Source organism: Peromyscus eremicus, chromosome 15 (genome assembly GCF_949786415.1).
Source record: "Peromyscus eremicus chromosome 15, PerEre_H2_v1, whole genome shotgun sequence".
Classification (NCBI taxonomy): domain Eukaryota; kingdom Metazoa; phylum Chordata; class Mammalia; order Rodentia; family Cricetidae; genus Peromyscus; species Peromyscus eremicus.
Genome location: NC_081431.1, coordinates 34,311,789 through 34,329,549, shown reverse-complemented (window position 1 = coordinate 34,329,549; position 17,761 = coordinate 34,311,789). Strand labels below are relative to the sequence as shown.

Here is a 17,761-nt window from a genome sequence, read left to right as displayed (position 1 = left end):
AGGAAGCTTACATGGAAGCTAAGATGTAGAAGATACTATGTGGGATGCCTTTCAGGAACACAAAGGAAAACCGCAGAGCTCCTAACAAATGTAAACAGACAACCAAACTACAAGCTAGCCTTGTCTGGACTAAAGGGGGAGTAGATGGTCAGTGAAAGAGGAAGCTGAGGGAAGCCAATGTTGAGAAAAAGAAAGTGAGCTGGCAGGGCAGGAATGTCTCCTTTGCTGAGATGAGAGCACAGTACACTCTGTGTATGTGCTTTGTGAGGATGTTACAGGCCAGGTCAAGGAAAAGGAGAAAGAAAATAGCTAAGAAAGTCATATGCAGCAAAATGATTAATGGCAGGTGAAAGCTGAAATAGAGTCCGTGTTGTGGAAATATCAACAAAAGTAACTAGGAACTTTTAAAAAATTATGATGAAGAATTTTAAATATACACAAAATATACAGAATAGTCCACCATATAGCTTCACTAGCTAGTTTCAAAATCTCATGTCCAACGTCAGCATTCATCCATTATTTAGTCCTTTGCAACTGGATCCTTTTATTAGTTTCATGTTTGTCAATTTCATCTATATTATAGCAAGTATCATTATTTCATTTTCTTATAATTGTTATTTATAGTCCACTGTATGGATATACCACTGTGTGTTTAGACATTCACCACATGATGGATCTTTAGATTGTGTCTAGACTGGAGCTATTGGGAATAACACTGCTATGTCCAATCATGCATTCATGAGTTCAATTCTGTATCACCGCAATTTACCTAAAGCTACTGAATTGGTTTTTCTCCCAAAGTACATAGATCTGTGAGCCAAAGGCAGCAACATTATTCACAGTCTATGATGGAATTATAAATCTAGGTGCTGCATGACAGCAGTATTGTGCCCCAGGAATGAGGAAGCTAGAAAACCCAGGGACGGAGAATAAATAAAGGGGATGCAAAGGAAGAAGTTAATTAGATGGCAAGAGATGGAGAATGCCTGCCAGCACGAGACCAGGCCCAGCCTTGCTGCCTAGCTCAAAGTTTGCCTTTGCATTTCAAGGACACACCCTAGTGTCCATGCAATAAATTACCTTTCTTGTTTCAAATAATACAGGATTCTACTGTTAGAATCCTAAGAACCTTAACTTATCAAAATTGATAAATCAAATGAAGAAAGATTTGGTTCCCTGGACTAATTTGAAATTGATAAAAGGTGCCAAGTCAAGAATATGCTAAATGATAATAAGAATAGAGCATGTTCAGTAAACAATTTAAGTATAGAAGAACCTTAATTGGCTTTATAATGTTTGATTCTAGTCAATATTTGAGATGTTTATTCAGTGATGATTTAGAAGCAACTGCATTGATTTTATTATTTTCCTCATCTCTGGTATATGGAATTACTATGACTTTTTTTTTTTTTTTTAAAATTTGGCTTGCTTGATGTAATCCATGTGCCAAACCACTAAGGGGGAAGAAACTGCAGAATACTTATCCTCATCTTCCATCTATAGAACAGAGAAACTTTAGTTCCCCGTAAGAGGTCCCTTCCGTTGCTGTTCCTGTACTATTTTGGTAACTGTCAGTTAAGAATATCTATCCAGTGCCAAGATAGAATAGCCTGTGTTACATGGTTAAGTGGCTTTTGTTAAAGGTCAAGGTTAACCACTGGTCAATCAAGTCTCCTTCAGAGACAGAATGATATTAAATTTCAAGATGTAGATGTAGGATGTGGTAAAGCCAAAATGGGTCACCTTTTCCTTTTGATATTCTTGATATCTGTGTTTGTTAGTTTTTGGGGTTTTTGTTTGTTTGTTTGTTTTGTTTTTTCACCTTGACACAAGCTAGGTGAGGGAACCTCAATTGAGAAAATGCCTCCATCAGAATGGTTGGTAGGCAAGTGTATGCAGCATATCCTTGATTAATGATGGAGGAGGGAAGGCCCAGGCCACTATGCGGAGAGCCACTTCTGGGCAGGTGGTCCCAGGTAGTACTAAAAAAAAAAACAGGCTGAGCAAGCAAGGCCTTGAAAACAAGCCAGTAAGTAAAATTCTTCCATGGCTTCTGCTCCAGTTCTTGCCTGCAGGTTTCTGCCTTGAGCTCCTGCCTGGCTTTCCTCAATGATGGAGTGTTACTGTAAGCTGAAATAAGACCTTTTCTTCACAAGTTGCTTTTGGTCGTGGTGTTTATCACAATAGAAAACAAATTAGGACAATATCTAACTTTCCTATTCTAACACCATGACAATCTTGTAGTAATTTCTACCTATTCCAACCAGTTACTCTTCTCATATGGAGCAATTCTATCTTCCTAAGTAGTTATATGACTATCTATCCACTGCAGGAACTAGTGAACAAGTGTAGACTACTTACTGACTCATGCTGCCACTGTCAAGAATGCTCCAGACATTTGTCAACCATTTTCACCTGCATTTTTCTATCGCCCTTCGCATTCCCCCCTCGGGCCATGTGGCCTTGCCTGCCCATTTTTGCCAGCTTATTGCTTATAGAAGTAAGCCTATCTGCTCAGCAGACAAGGGCTCATACACACTCCCCACTATTGGTTCCACATTGCCTTCCAACCATTCTGAGTTCAAGTATCAGACCTTCTATGCAATCTTCAGGGTAGAAAGCTTCCATTTTCCTGTAGAACTGATACCCTAGTCAAGCAGGGCAAAGCAACAGTCCCTTTCCCCATCATACGCGCCTTCTCCTTCTACTTCCCCAGGGCACCTCTTGTGTTCAGCTCACTCCGACTTTAGACCTCTTTCAGAAACTCAGAATAACACCATCTTTCAGAAGGGGGTAATTGGTAAGAGCTCTCACTGTGCTAAGTTCTTTACAAGTGTTCTTCTTTGATTTTCACAGAAATCCAGTGAGGATGTTTCCCATTTCTCCCACAAGGAAACTGAGGCTTAGAGAAATTCAGTATATTCCTGGTAAGTAGCAGATCTAAATCTTGAACTGACACCCAGTAACTGTTCTTTCTTTCTTTCTTTCTTTCTTTCTTTCTTTCTTTCTTTCTTTCTTTCTTTCTTTTCTTTTCTTTTCTTTTCTTTTCTTTTCTTTTTTTCTTTTTTTTGAGACAGGGTTTCTCTGTGTATCCCTAGCTAATCTGGAACTCACTCAATAGACCAGGCTTGTCTCAAATTCAGAGATTAGTCTGCCTTTGCCTCCCTAGTGCTGGGATTAAAGGCCTGGGCCACCACCACCTGGCTCCCAAGTAACTTTAAAATAAATTTTTAAACTATGTGTGTGTGTTCCTGTATGAGGGTTCAAATAGAGTCCAGAGGTCAATGTCAACCCCAGGTGTTGTTCCACAGGAGCTGTCCACTTGTCTTTTGAGACAAGGTCTCTCACTAGGACCTGGAGCTTGCAAGTTAGGTTCTTGTCAATTAGACAAGATCCTCTTATCTGCCCCCAGTGCTGGGATTGTAAGTGTATCCCATCATGCTTACCTTTTTATATAATTGCTGGGGACTGAACTCAGGTCCTCTTGCTTGTACAGCAGATCCTTTACTGGCTAAGTTAACTCCTCAGCCCAAAAGATCATGTAACTTCAAAGTACCTTAACAAAGTCTGTTATGGTGGCTCACACCTGTAATCCTAGCACTCAGGAGGTTGGAGTGGGAGGATTGCTGCAAGTTCAAGGTCAGCCTAGATAACACAGAGAGCTCCAGGGCATCTTGAGCTTCATCTCCATCTTCCTTCCTCAAAATAAAGTACCGTATGCAGTCACCAGCCTTTCAGACTTTGCACAAGCTGCCCCTTGTTCACAAAGGTACTAGCCCTTCCTTGCCTAGCACACATCTGGTCTGCCTCCACATCCAAACCTACTATTCCAGCCTTCCTTTGGAGGCTTCTTCCTCACTGTTCAAAGGTGGCAATTATTCTCTAGGTCACTGGTTCTCAACCTAACGCTGTGACCCTTTAATACAGTTCCTCATGTTGTGGTGACCCCCAACCATAAAATTATTTGTTTGCTACTTCATAACTATAATTTTGCTACTATTATGAATTTTAATGTAAATATCTGATACACAGGATATCTGATATGTTGAGAACCACTGCTCTAGTTGATTCTATCTATAGAATCTAATGTAGTCTCATAAATATTGACTTTGGTCCCTTCTCTTATAAGACTGGGGGGAGGGAACTTTGAAGGGTGGATAGTCTACTTGTGCCTAGAACATTATATTAAAACAAACATGCCAGGGCAGTGGTGGCGCATGCCTTTAATCCCAGCACTCGGGAGGCAGAGCCAGGCGGATCTCTGTGAGTTCGAGGCCAGCATGGTCTACCAAGTGAGTTCCAGGAAAGGCACAAAGCTACACAGAGAAACCCTGTCTCAAAAAACCAAAAAAGAAAAAAAAAGAAAAACAAACAAACAAACAAACATTAAGCCAGGCGGTGGTACATGCTTTTAATCCCAGCACTCAGGAGGCAGAGCCAGGCGGATCTGTGAGTTTGAGGCCAGCCTAGTTTGCAGAGTGAGATCCAGGACAGGCACCAAAATGACAGAGAGAAACCATGTCTTGAAAAACCAAAACCAAAACAAAACAAAACAACAACAACAAAAATCAAAAACCAAACATTAAACCACTCTACATATTAGCTCTTATTAACATACATCTGAAAGCAATATTCCTTTCATGGCCACTCAATAAATTAGGAAGTTGAAATAATTGAGCAGAATATAAATTGGCACTTAACCTGAAATATTTGGGCCTGCTGGGTATGCATTAGTTATTAGGCTTATTCACTGTTTAAACATGAGATTGTGCATTTTGAATTTAAATGTATATTCAAAGCCTTCCCTGTAATACAATAAGTGTACCAGGTATAGCTTTCCTCTTCATTTACAGTTACATAGGCAGTTATAAATTACTGAGGGTGGACACAGTAGTGGTACACATAGGCAGTTCCAGCAACTGAGAGGCTAACTAACCTACTTGAGCCCAAGAGTTCAAGGGCAACCTGGCAGTACAGCAAGACCGAATCAAAAAGGAAAAGCCTGCAAAAGAACTGAAAAAGGCAGAGGCGAAAGAGGCTGGCCACTCTATTCAAAGGGAGAGGGCCTGGGCAGCCTTCGGAGTCTCTCAAGTGTTTCTGTGAGCATCCCTGCTAAGTTACGACTTGTATGTATACACATGAGGGGTAGCAGTGGTATGGTTTTTGTCTCTAAGTACACACCAGTTAAATTCCAAATTTTCATCTCACATATCAATTTATTTATGTTTTTATTAAAAGAAAAAAAACCCTTCATGGCTAGTAAGATGGCTCAGTGGGTGAAGGTGCCTGTCGCCAACTCTTGACAGCTTGGGTTTGATTCTTGGGACCCACATAATGAAAGAAGAAAGCTGACTAGTGTAGGTTACCTTCTGACCTCCACGTGTGTGTGTGTGCACCCTTCTAAATAAAGTTCAGTGTCCATACCTTAGAATCATATGTTTTTACCATTCAAGGAATCAACATATTTCCCCTTATGAAACAAAACCCAACCATAGAGAAAGCCCTGATCCTGTATTAAGTATCTAAATCTCTTTCAAAGGTCAGCCCAGCTGGAGAGTCTCACCTCCTCCCAGTGCAGTAGTGACTCAAACTGGAGGCATTTTGCTTCATACTATAGAAAGTCTAATGACTTCTTTCACATGATTTTGAAGGTTCATCTCAAGCAAACAAACAAAAAAATCAATATGGAATGTAAACCAGATCAAATGGTGAACAGTGTGTCCCAGAATAATTTTATTCTAGGTTTTCCAGACAAACCAAAATCAGCCATTACCTCCAAAAGATTATCTTAAATTCCACACCTGAGAAAGGAATCTAAATGTTTTCAAGAAGTTACATAACAAGTACCTCAATATCTAAACTATTTAAAAGTTTAGTATGGGGCTGGCAAAATGCTCAGTGTGTCAAGTCACTTGCCTCCAAATCTGATGACCTGACTTAGATCCCCAGAGCCTACAGGGAAGAGGGAGAAAAGTGGCTCCCCAAAGTGGTCCTCTGATCTTTACATGCATCCCAGCCCCCCCACAAAATAAATTAAATGTAATTTTTATTTTTGAGACAGGGTCTCACTGTGTAGCCCTGCTGTACTAGAACCTCCTGTGTATATGAGGCTGGCCTTGAACTTACACTGAAGCCTGTCTCTGCCTCCTGAGTACTGGCATTAAAGTCATGTGCTAACATGTCTGGTTAAAATGAAATTTTTATTTAAGATTTTGATATAGAAAGCAATATTCTATGCCTTTTATATCAAGTTTTCTGTATCAGTGACCAAATTCTACATCAAATATCCATAAATTCCCTACACGTGGAAGTGATTCTTGAAAAGTGCATTTAGATTCAATCATGCAGTCCTTCACATTTCCATTTTTACTCTCCCTGCATATCCTGCCCTCCCTCCAAACACATGAATACAATGTCCAGTTTTGTTGAGCAGTGAGATGCTCCCTATGACTCAGGAGCTGTTATTTCTTCAGCTCCTCTGTCCTCTCCACTTACACTCTGCTGGACTGTTTGCTTGCTTGTCTTTGTGGTGCTAACAATCAAAGCCAAGGTGGTTAACATGACCAGCAGGTACTCTGTGGCTGAGCTACACCCACTGCTCACATCTGTTTTTGTTTCTTCTCCCCTTTGGTCTGGAGAACTTCTTTAAGTGTTTGAAGAGTCTTTTTGTTGTTGTTGTTGTTTCGAGACAGGGTTTCTCTGTGTAGACAGTTGGTGCCTGTCCTGGATCTCGCTCTGTAGACCAGGCTGGCCTCGAACTCACAGATCTGCCTGGCTCTAGGACTTTATCTTGACTTGGCATATATATTTCAGTAGGCAATAAAGTTCACAAAATGTATATAATTATAAAAAGAGAAATTGTAGGGCTGGAAAGATGGCTCAATGGTTAAGAGCATTTGTTGTTTTTTTCCCCGAGGACCCAGGCTTGATTCCCAGCACCCACATGTTTCCTCATAGCTGTCCATAACGCTAGTTCCAGGGAGTCCGGTGCCTTCTTCTGACTTCCCTGAGTACCAGGCACATACATACATACATGGTATACAGACATACATGCAGACAGAACACTTACATAAAATAAAATAATCTAAAAAGAAAATTAATAAATATTTAAAATAAAATTAATAAATAAAACAAGCAATTGGCCAGATCATTCTCTTAATAAACATCCCCAGAAGTATATTATGGTTTTGTTTTTGCTTTCATCCACCTACTTTTTAAGATGCAGCTAGAAAACATGATGGAAAAGGAGAGTCTAGTGAAGCTCTATGCACTCTCACCTAGATGCTAACAACGCCAGCTTTCTCCCATAACACCAATCCCTCTACTGGGTCCTCTAGAATTTTTTCATGATTCTTCAATTATATCTAAGTTACTATTTTAAAATAATCATATTGTCTTACAAAAGTTAAATAAACCCATTAATATCATTAAATAACTAATCAGTAGCCAATTCCTCCCTCCTCCTCCATTATCCTAATTTTTTTTTTTTTAAATACTTTACTCAGATCAGCAGCTAAACAATGTTGAAACATTACATCTGGTTGATAAGACCTTTAAGTCTCTTGGAGTCAATCCAGAATTTGACCCATTATCTTTTTCATGGTAATTTACTACTTGGAAAAACAAACAAACAAACAAACAAACAAACCTGCCGAGTTGTACTTTTAGTATTCCCGTGCCTTAAAATAGAGAAGTGGGTTTTCACACTGGCGAGACCTAACTGTTAGGTAACTTTTTATTCTGTTGCTGCCATGCATTGCTAAACATAGCAAAGAAAGCAGGCACAGGCACAGTTAGGAGAATCTGCTTGCGAGACACAAATCCCTGTGTGAGCCTTACTACCCACTGAAAAGACGGAACAGCAAACACTGTAAAAGCATATTTTTCTATCATGCCAGAATGCACACACTAAGACAATAAACAGAAAGATAAAAAAATAAAACCTTCTTACAAATATTAAATCACAATAAACTTCTCCAAGAAGTCAATTTGTTCTACTTCTCCTTGGAGATAATTTAAGACCCAAAAGCTAACATACTATTGACATATAACAGTGTTTATTTATTCAACAAAACCACTGAAAGCCTGTAGACCTTGCTGTAGCCTGTAACACAAAGTCAACAGTGGCGCTTCTCTTTACTTTACAGGAACTACCCCTCTCTCACTATGGAATGTGACCATCATGTTACAGAAAGAGGAGCCCCAGTGTAGTGTGCAAGGAGCCACCTACCATGGACCTGGGTTTGCTGATGGCCACCAGGCTAGTGAGGAAGTCTTCATCATGCAGCTGGCTGAAAACATGGGCGTCATAGGCTACCATAATGGAGATTTCTTCCATCATCTTGCCAGCTGCTGCTCCTTACAGCTCCAGACCAGACTATCCAGGGAAAAACTCCTACGGCAGCTCAGTGCCAGTGCACACACCCACCTGAGATCCAGGGGCTGAGTGTCAAAATCCAGAGAGAAAAAGAGAAGGAAAAAAAGACAAGGCAGCTGCTAGGGCAGGCTTGCCTAGCAATTCACCCCTAGTGGAAAACTCGAGATGGTCTCTTATCTATGCAGGAAGTATACACCATAAACACCTTCTGCATTCTCAACACAGCACATGGAGGAGAAATTTGGGTTTGGGAAATCTTTAAACTTCAAAAAACAGAAATAAAGAGAAGTTTCCTAACTAGAAATATCCTATATGAAACTCCCCCAAAACAGAAGTTTATGTTAGGTCCTTGGTAATTAAAATATTTTCAAATACTTCATCTTCTTACTTCATTGTTATTTACATGAAGATTCTTCATGGAAAAAAGTAGATTTTTTCTTAAAGAAATCAGTGCTTATTTTTTCTTATTCTTAGAAAATAAAAAGATGACTATTATTATTTCTCAGAATTTATAGAACTCTTGGTGCAGTTAAAATTTATCTCCTGAAGTCTGAAGAGGGAATAAAGAATCCTTTTCCCCTGAGTATTTCTGTTAAAAAGAAAAAAAAGTACCAAAATATAAAAATGCAACAATTCATTTGGGACAATAATACCAGATGATAATAATTTTCCTTTCTGCTACTAAAAAAATACAAATATCTGATGTAATTCTGGAAGAAATATGAGGGTCTCTCATTTATAAACTGTTTTTCTCCCCCTTAGTAAATATTCTTCCTCTTTTTATATTTAAAGTTAGAGGTTTCTTTTAATTACTCAAACCAGCTGACAGTCACAAACTATCTGTTCCTTAGTTACCACAAGTGGTTTTTGGAGGACAGCTGGAGATAGTAAAAAAGATAGGCTTTATGTGTCAAGAAGAAAAGTTCCCTAAAGCCCCAAGATGTATAACACATGCTTATTCCATTTACTGGACAAAGACGACAGGTACAGTTCCTCCAAAACCTGCTGCCCAATTCCTGTAGCTGCCAACTGTTAACGGCACTACAACACTGAGAAGTATTTTTGTTAGTACTGGACATCAGTTTGGTGATGTCTCTTTAAAATAACGAAATACTGCTGTGTGTTGGAGTCTTTAAGATTCATCACCAATACCAGGATTATGTTATCTAAATTCACTGGCTTGTGAGAAATTGGGTAAATAAAACTCAGAATGAAATGTAGTGTCTATTTTCCCTAAAAATTTTCATCTTCCATAGATTAGCATGATTACTGGTATCTTGTGCCATTTAAATATGACTAGGGAAGTTCTGCAACTTCTGTAAGCATTCTGTATTAAAAGCTCTTGTTCACAGAGGGGCAAACTTCCCTGGCTAGGAAACGACCAAGTCTAATAGGCTTACTTACACAGAAAATGCAATATCTTAAATAAATTCTCATGATTAAAACAGCTTCAAGCTGTGTTTGACCCTTACAGGAGCCAGTAAAGCATTTCTACTTCATTTCCCCCCCACAATGCAGCTTTGTATTTAGAGCATTATTTTCATTAAGAATTTCCCAGTATATTTATCTTAAAGATGACTAGCCAAGTAAAAATTAAATGATAATCAGGACTCAAGGCATCATAAATTATCTGGGCAGTTCATACCTTTTAAATTCCTTTTTATCTTTTCAGAAGTATTTTGAAAGCTACTGTGAACCTCTTCATGCATTCATTAGCGCCAGAAGACTTGAGATTTATCTTGCAGCGCAGCTCTCTAGATGTGAAAGGCTGAGCAACTGCTTTCGTACTTTCCTTTCTGCAGTGACTCAGTGCTTCCACGCTCTGAGATCTGAATAGGTGCGCTGACAAAGACACCTGTTGTGAAAGGTAACCAAACTACTTCCCATCATGCCTTTCTTCCTGCTGGCAACCGCCCAGGGGCAAACAGGAATTATAACCTCATTTGAGCAGTCCCTTCTGTGCCCAGCGAGAGCACTTTTAGAGAAACAATAGGTAATCTTCTTGGGTAAGAACACTTAAATCCCAAGAAAAAAAGCACACAGGGAAAACAACAGAGCACAGCACCTTAAAGGTGCTGCATATTAAATCAATAAAATCCAGGGTATCAATATGCATTCAAAAGTAGATTTAGAAAAACAACCAAAGGTTGTAAAATAGTTTTAACTTTACATAAATGAAAGGTGGTTTTCTCAGATAAACAATTCAATAAGGTCTTAACTTACTTCCTTGAAGAATCTTCTAATAGCTACAAAGGCTAGAGTATTACTGACATTTCATTTCTAAATCAAAAATTTCTTCCATTTCCACCTTAGTGCTTAGATTTTCTTGAGCAACAACCAACTAGGATTTCTAACCTCCTCTTCCCCCTCCTCCTTCTTCTTTATTTTATTTTGCTGTTCTTAAATATTTCTTAAAATACACATTCCAGGTCTTGGGAGGAAACTAAGTTTTTCTTTACATAAACAAAAAGCATTCTCTTTAAGAACCAATGATGCTAGAAGAAGCATGTTCCTATACTGATTTTTTTCTCTTTTCCCATACATTTTCTACTGTCTCTAAGGAGTTCTGCTAACACCCTCCCAAACCTCAGTAGCTTTTGTTCACTGTCATGTTTCTATCTAACCTTTTACTTTCACAAGACATCCTTGTCACACATCCACCTGCCCACTGGGGACTGAAATCCACTGGATCCTCTCCTGAGTTTCTACAGCTCTGAACGTCACAGCATGCCACTGACTGGGAGAAATGCAGTGGGGTAGAGAATTACCTGTGACCAAAGGCTATGGCAAGTGCGGAGGACACCACCGCTTAGCAACGCTGTGTATCTACAGGGAGCAGAAACCAAGGCTCTCCAGGCAAACCCAAGTCCCCAGTTCCAACTGGAGCCAGCTAGCTGTCTGTCCCAGTGCAAGTCATTTAAACTTACCTAGGTTTCAGTTTCCTCTTGGTCATGTAAAGTGAGAGGGGTGGACTAGATTAGTGGTTTCCCCAGTAAAGGAAAGCAAAAGCACTGTGTCTTGTTTTCTTCCACTAAATGGGCTAAGTGGGGAATTTCAAGAGAGAATGCCCTCTTAATCTGTATCAGAGTAAAAGTGAAGGGTAACATGAAATCTACGTTTTAAGAAAGTCCCCAGAGTTGCTATGTGTAGCTAACTTGAGATTTTCTAATATCAAGTCTTCTTACCATGAAAAGGAGATTTAATGAAAAAGCAATTTTGACATGTTCAGAGTCTTTCTGCTTAGAACCAGAGTAACTAAAATATAATTTGAAAGTTTTTCCAGATGTTTTGATATTTTTTAAAAGATTAAAATTTAATCACCAAACTTTTTAAAAAAATTAATGCACAAAAAAATGGTTTTCATTATGGCTTTCAATATACATATCATTATGTTTTTTTTTATCACGCCCCTCCCCCACTGCCAACCACACCACCCCTGCCCAGCTTTTGCTGGTCTCTTTTCTTCCCACTGTTTGCTTTCATGTCACACTATTCCATTATCCTCCTTTTTCTCCTTCCTTCCCTCTCCCTTAAAATTTCCCTCCTCCTCACAGTCCTTTCTACTTTCATAATCACTTGCCCACATGTATGTACAGATGTTTCTACATGCACATGCATATACACAGATTTAAATCTGGAATGGTTTCCTGCCATGGTTTTAAATGCTGTTTGAAGATGGTACACTGAGGGGGATAATTTGTTCTAGAGGCTGTTATCCCCAAGTCATCTTTCTAAAACTATACTTTTTAAACAAAGCCACACTTGTTTCCTACTAAATAAGTTTGAGTTAAATAACATATCCTGGCCTTCCAAGAACATCTATTTTGAAATGTCCCATTTAGAATCAGGAAGAGCCAAAATGAAAATTAGGAGAACCCTGAACATGATGACCCTTTTCTAGTCTGTGTTCTCTCCAAACACAGCCCAGCAAGAGTTCTATGTGAAAACAGCCCTTTGTTTTCCACCAAGAAGCAAACGCACTAGAAATGATCCCAGCTCACAGGGAAGTCCTCTCCCCTCATGAGAGTGGCTGCAAAGACTTCCGTGTCTCAGGTTCTACCTGCTGACCACGCTCATCATGACAGCCATAAAGTCAGGTCCCACCGAAAGGAGAGCAAAATCACCCAGGCAGAAATACAGCCCAGAGGGCAGAGGTTTGAGTGCTCGTGCGCACAGGCAAAGCCCTGAAGGAACCGCTGCTCCTGCCTAGTGACTCTCACCCCACTTTCAAGCGCACCCCCACACTTGGTTTCAACAGGGTATAAACATGGATTAGGTGTTCAGGATTTAATGTTAAGGATCTCCCAACATAAAATGCCACAGGGCTGATATAGAAAGAGAGGTAAAATGATGAGTTCTTTTGTTAATCACCAAAACCCAGTATTTCTATCTATACTTAGGAGCGCACATTGCACATCCCAAGTGCTGCAAGTCTAGAACAAAAGATACAAACAATGTGAATGAGAAATGCTAGAAAGAAACAAAAGAGCTTCCTAGAGTACTAAAAATTTCAAGGAGTCCACTGACACCCAGTGGAAAACTACAAGGACAAAGGGAAGAGAAACCTTAGTTCTCTTTAACATTATGCAAAGATAAAGAAAACCATTATTCTTGTGTTGAATTCCAGCCATTCAGCTCATTATCTTTCCTATCTTTGCTAGCAACTGCTAAGCAAATCTAAAACCTCAGCAAACATAGAAAACCAACTCCGCAGCATTAGTGAGAAAAGAAAACCAGCGGACATAAATACCTGCCTGACAAGCTCACTGGATACTCTACTGCCTCATTTGCATCTTACCACAATGAAAGGGTGAGTCCAGAGGAGGAAAGAACGTCCCTAACCAATTAAAACACTAAAATCCACAGCAAATACATCCAAATTAAACTTGACCTAACCACAACAAATGTGCTAAGTGACCCTAGGCATTCACTGATATTTGCTATTATTCCAAATGAAGGTTATTTCAGACCCACCATAGCCCTTTGACAACTGAATTCTACTTACAAATGACTTTACCTTAGTTTCTAAAAGCATTCAGTGATTTAATATGCTTTACTAGCAGCCAAAACAAACCATTTTCAGTGTTGTACTGCATCAGTTTTTTCTGACAAGACTGGAAGGGTTGGGCTAGGGGACACGGGGCTTCATTGGGTGCTCACTGGTCTCTGGCTTTCTTGCAGCTTGGATGGCTCCCTTTCTAAACAAAACCCCCAAGACAAACAAAATATATAAATTAATAGTATTGCTATAAATACCAATAGTGAGTTATGCTCAATAGAAATTAAGAAAGTTATCTCATTTATGGTAACTACGTGTGCTGGCTAGTTTTTTGTCAAATGGACACAAGTTAGAGTCATCTGGGAAGAGAGAACCTCAAATGAGAGAATGCCCTCCATAAGACTGGCCTGAAGGCAAAGCCTGTTGGTCATTTTCTTGATTAATGATTGATGTAGGAGAGCCCAGCCCATTGTGGAAGGTGCTACCCCAAGCAGGTAGTCTTGGGTTGTATGAGAAATAAGACCAAGTATGACATGAAGGAGCAAGCCAGTAAGCAGCATTCCTCCATGGCCTGGGCTTCAGTTCCTGCTTCTGGGTTCCTGCCTTGAGTCCCTTCCTTGACTTCCCTTTGTAATGGAGTGTGGCCTTGCAGTGTAAGTTGAAATAAATCTTTTCCTCCCCAAGTTGCTTTTGGTCACATGTTTTTATCACAGAAATAGACATTCTGCCAGGATACTATTATACAATAAAATAAAACATCTAGGAATAAAGTTAACCAAAGAAGGAAAGAGCTCTATAATGAAAACTCTAAAACAATGATGAAAAAATTGAAGACATCTAGCTCTCTTGTTAGAGGAATAAACATTGTTAAATGTTCATACTACTCAAAGAGATTTCCAGATTCAATGTTCATAATTTCTATGAAGATACAAATGGCATTCTATAAAGAACTAGACAAAAACAATTCTAGATGTGTATGCAAACACACACACACACACACACACACACACACACACACACACACGTTCCTGAATAGCAAAAGCAATGTTGAGAGAAAAGAGCAAACAAGGACGCTTATCACAGCACTATTCACAATAGCCAAGAATGGAATCAACATAAGTGTCCATCAACTGATGAGTGAATAAAGAAAATGGAGAACATAGGTACAATGGAATACTAATCAGCCATAAAAAGAAATAAATCTGTTATTTGTGATCACAAAGCAGGAACTAGATATCAGCAGGCTAAATAAATAAGCCAGGCACAGAAAGACAAAGTACCATGTGATTTTACTTGTATGTTAAATCTACAAAATCTGATCTCGTGAAAGCTGAGAGGAGAATGGTGGTTATTAGAATGGGGACAGGAGTCAAGAGGGTTTGGGAAAGGTTGTTCAATGGGCACTAAGTAAGGTAAAAAGTAGAGGTACTGGGTGCTACTATACAACAAGTGACAATAGATAATTATCTACCATGTATTTCAAAAAGCTAGAGTAAAGATTTCAAATATTATCACCATAAAAGAATGATAAATGGAGACTGGAGAGATGGCTCAGCAGTTACCACTGGTTACTCCTCCAAAGAGCCTGGGTTCAATCCCCAGCATCCACATGGAGGTTCATATCTGTAACTCTAGTTCCTGGGGATCCAACGCCTTCCTTTGGCCTCTGTGTAGGTAGCATGCAATCAAAATACCCATATACATAAAAAATAAAATAAAATTTAAAAAAGAAATGATAAATATTTAAGATCACATATTTAACTTGATTTAGAAATTATACAATGTATCTGGCTATAGTGGTGCACACCTTTAATCTCATCACCCAGGGAGCAGAAGCAGGTAGACCTAGCTCCATGAGTTCAAGACCTTCCTGGTCTACATAGTGAGTTCTAGGTTAGCTGGATCTGGAATCAAAGCCAGACCAGCTATAGTGAGATCAGAATTTCAAAACAAAATAAAAACAACATTCAATGTATATGTGTATCGAAACATCACATTTTATCCATTAATACAATTAATATAATTTTTAGAAATTAATTTTAAAACTTAAACAAAGAAAAACACCCAAGAAGACAAAAAAAATGTTGTATACACTTCACCTGGGCAGTACAATAAAGTCAACCCTGTTGGTAGAGGTGTGGATGAGCCAGCCCTGAAGCTGTAAGCATGGCAGAGCTATTATTATGCATCTTTCTTATGGTGGCATCGATGGGGGAGAGATGCCTCCTTGCATCAACACCTGAGGCAGGTAGAAGAGCTGCCCAGGAGGTCCTAAGAACAGGAGAGCTGTTCCTGCCCCTCATCAGCTGTAGCACTTCAGAGAGTGGCCCCTACACCTTGCCTGGGCAAAACAGTAGAGCTGGCCCTGAAGATGTAGGTGTAGGAGATCCAACCATGAGGATGTGAAAGTCAGGAGAATTGGCACCACCCCTTGCTCATTGCTACAAGGGGTGAACTATCCAGGGAAATGCTGGAGAGCCTACCCTGGTGGGAAAGACAGGAGAGCTGGAGGGCTGACCAATCCTGCAACTACCAAGGCCCCAATGATTCTTTGCCATGAATGCCTGCATATAAAGATGTATGGATAAAGGGGTTTACTATGTGACTCACTGTGTCATACTGCAGCTTCCATGATGAGATTTTCCCCTTGTTCCTCCCCACCCTTTTTTCTCTTAAATTTTATTTTGTTTTAGGTTTTGGAGGTGTGTGTGGGGGGTATGGGTGGAATCGGGAGGCATGATGTGAAAGACACAAAGAATAAAGAAAAAAAAAGTGTTGTATAGCAATCCTATACCAGTTCTCCTTGGGAAATGTACTCTTGTAGCCACTGCAGTATTAGAGAGCATTCTGATGACTGACATGAACCCTGTTAGCAATGACTGACACACATAAGAGGTGATGGAAGGTAACAGTGCAGTGAGAATCAGTCTCCCATTGTTCCTTATCTTCTCTAGTTTCCTGCCTACAAGACTAACAGAGTTTAATCAATTACTTTTTATTAAATTGAGCAATTGTGACAAGAACAGGGAACAAAGAAAGCATCTGCTGCATAATGATATTCATCTGTTATAACCTGATCAACAAAACACCATTACTATGGGCTATCATGTGGAAATAAATCATCCTTCTTTATAATTGTATTGTAATAAGGCTTTCCACTGTTCATTTGTATCTCAGAGTCAGAAGAAACATCCTGTGAGATAGTTTAGCATCTCAACTTATCCTGAAGCCTAACAGAATAACAAAACTATTAATTCACTCCTTTTCTGAGACAACAAGGAGTTTGGGTTAGGGGTGCCTAGAGGGAAGGGAGAAGAAAAACATACTTAACTGTGGGCCTGGCAAAATCCAGTGACATGGACTCTGCTCATTGTCACACAATTCATGAGGCTGGTTTCATTATCCTCACTTTAAGAGGCATTTGAGGTCATATCATTAGTAAGTCAGAGTCAGAACGAAAACTGAAGTATGACAGAAAAGCTCAGGGCTTTTTCCTGTCTATATCAGGTTCATCACAAGACGGAAGAAGACAGGTACATTCAATTTGTACTTGTTTTTTGTTTGTTCTTTTTTTGTTTCATTTTGTTTTGTTCTTGAGACAGGGTTTCACCATGTAGCCTTGGCCTAGAACTTGCTATATAGATCAGCTGGGCTGGCAGGCTTCCTGACACTGCCTACAGAGTGCAGGTATTAACAGCACACACCATCATGCCAGATTTTTTTGTTTGCATGTTTTATTTTTTGTCTTTTTTATTGTTGTTATTATTATTATTATTATTAAATCTCTTTTTAAAAATCAAAGTTTTTGAATGTGATTTGTGTGTGTGTGTGTGTATGTATGCATCACATACATGCCTAGTGCCCACAGAGGCCAGAAGAGGGTAACAGATCCCCTGAAACCAGAGTTACAGATGGCTGTGAGCTGCTATGTGGGTACTGGGAATTGAACCCAGATCCACTGGAAGAGTAGCTAGTGCTCTTAATTACTAAGCCATCTCTCTAGTCCCTACTGTTTGTTTCAATTCATTTAAAAATAATTTTTAAGCTGGGTATGGTGGCACACGCCTTTAATCCCAGCACTGAGGAGGCAGAGGCAGGCGGATCTCTGCCAAACTGGTCTACAAAGTGAGTTCCAGGACAGCCCAGGGCTGTTACATAAAGAAATCCTGTTTTAGAAAAAAAATTAATATTTGTTGCTTTTATTTTATATATAAGCATTTTGCCTGCATATATGCATGTGCACTACATGTGTGCTTGGTGCCTGCAGAGGTCAGAAGATGGCACTGGATCCCCTGGAACTGGAATTATGGATGGCATTGGAACCACCATATAGGTACTGGGAACTGAACCTGGGCCCTCTGCAAGAGCAACAAGTGCACTTAACT

The 17,761-nt window shown here is 39.5% G+C and overlaps 1 protein-coding gene across 5 annotated transcripts in view; it reads right to left on the bottom strand.

The window, feature by feature from the left end:
• Rabgap1l (RAB GTPase activating protein 1 like) overlaps positions 1 to 17,761 on the bottom strand; it is a 577,981-nt gene that overhangs the window by 89,088 nt on the left and 471,132 nt on the right. Inside the window, exons 1-2 of one of the 5 annotated variants that reach the window (XM_059281250.1) lie at positions 10,023 to 10,223; positions 8,231 to 8,966 (exon numbers count right to left, since the gene is read on the bottom strand). The exons of the other annotated variants lie outside the window; for them this stretch is intronic. Coding sequence (XP_059137233.1) covers positions 8,231 to 8,341 — 111 coding nt within the window. The 5' untranslated portion in view covers positions 8,342 to 8,966; positions 10,023 to 10,223. Of the gene's footprint in view, positions 1 to 8,230; positions 8,967 to 10,022; positions 10,224 to 17,761 lie in introns of those variants that run through there. 5 annotated transcript variants of the gene reach the window in all.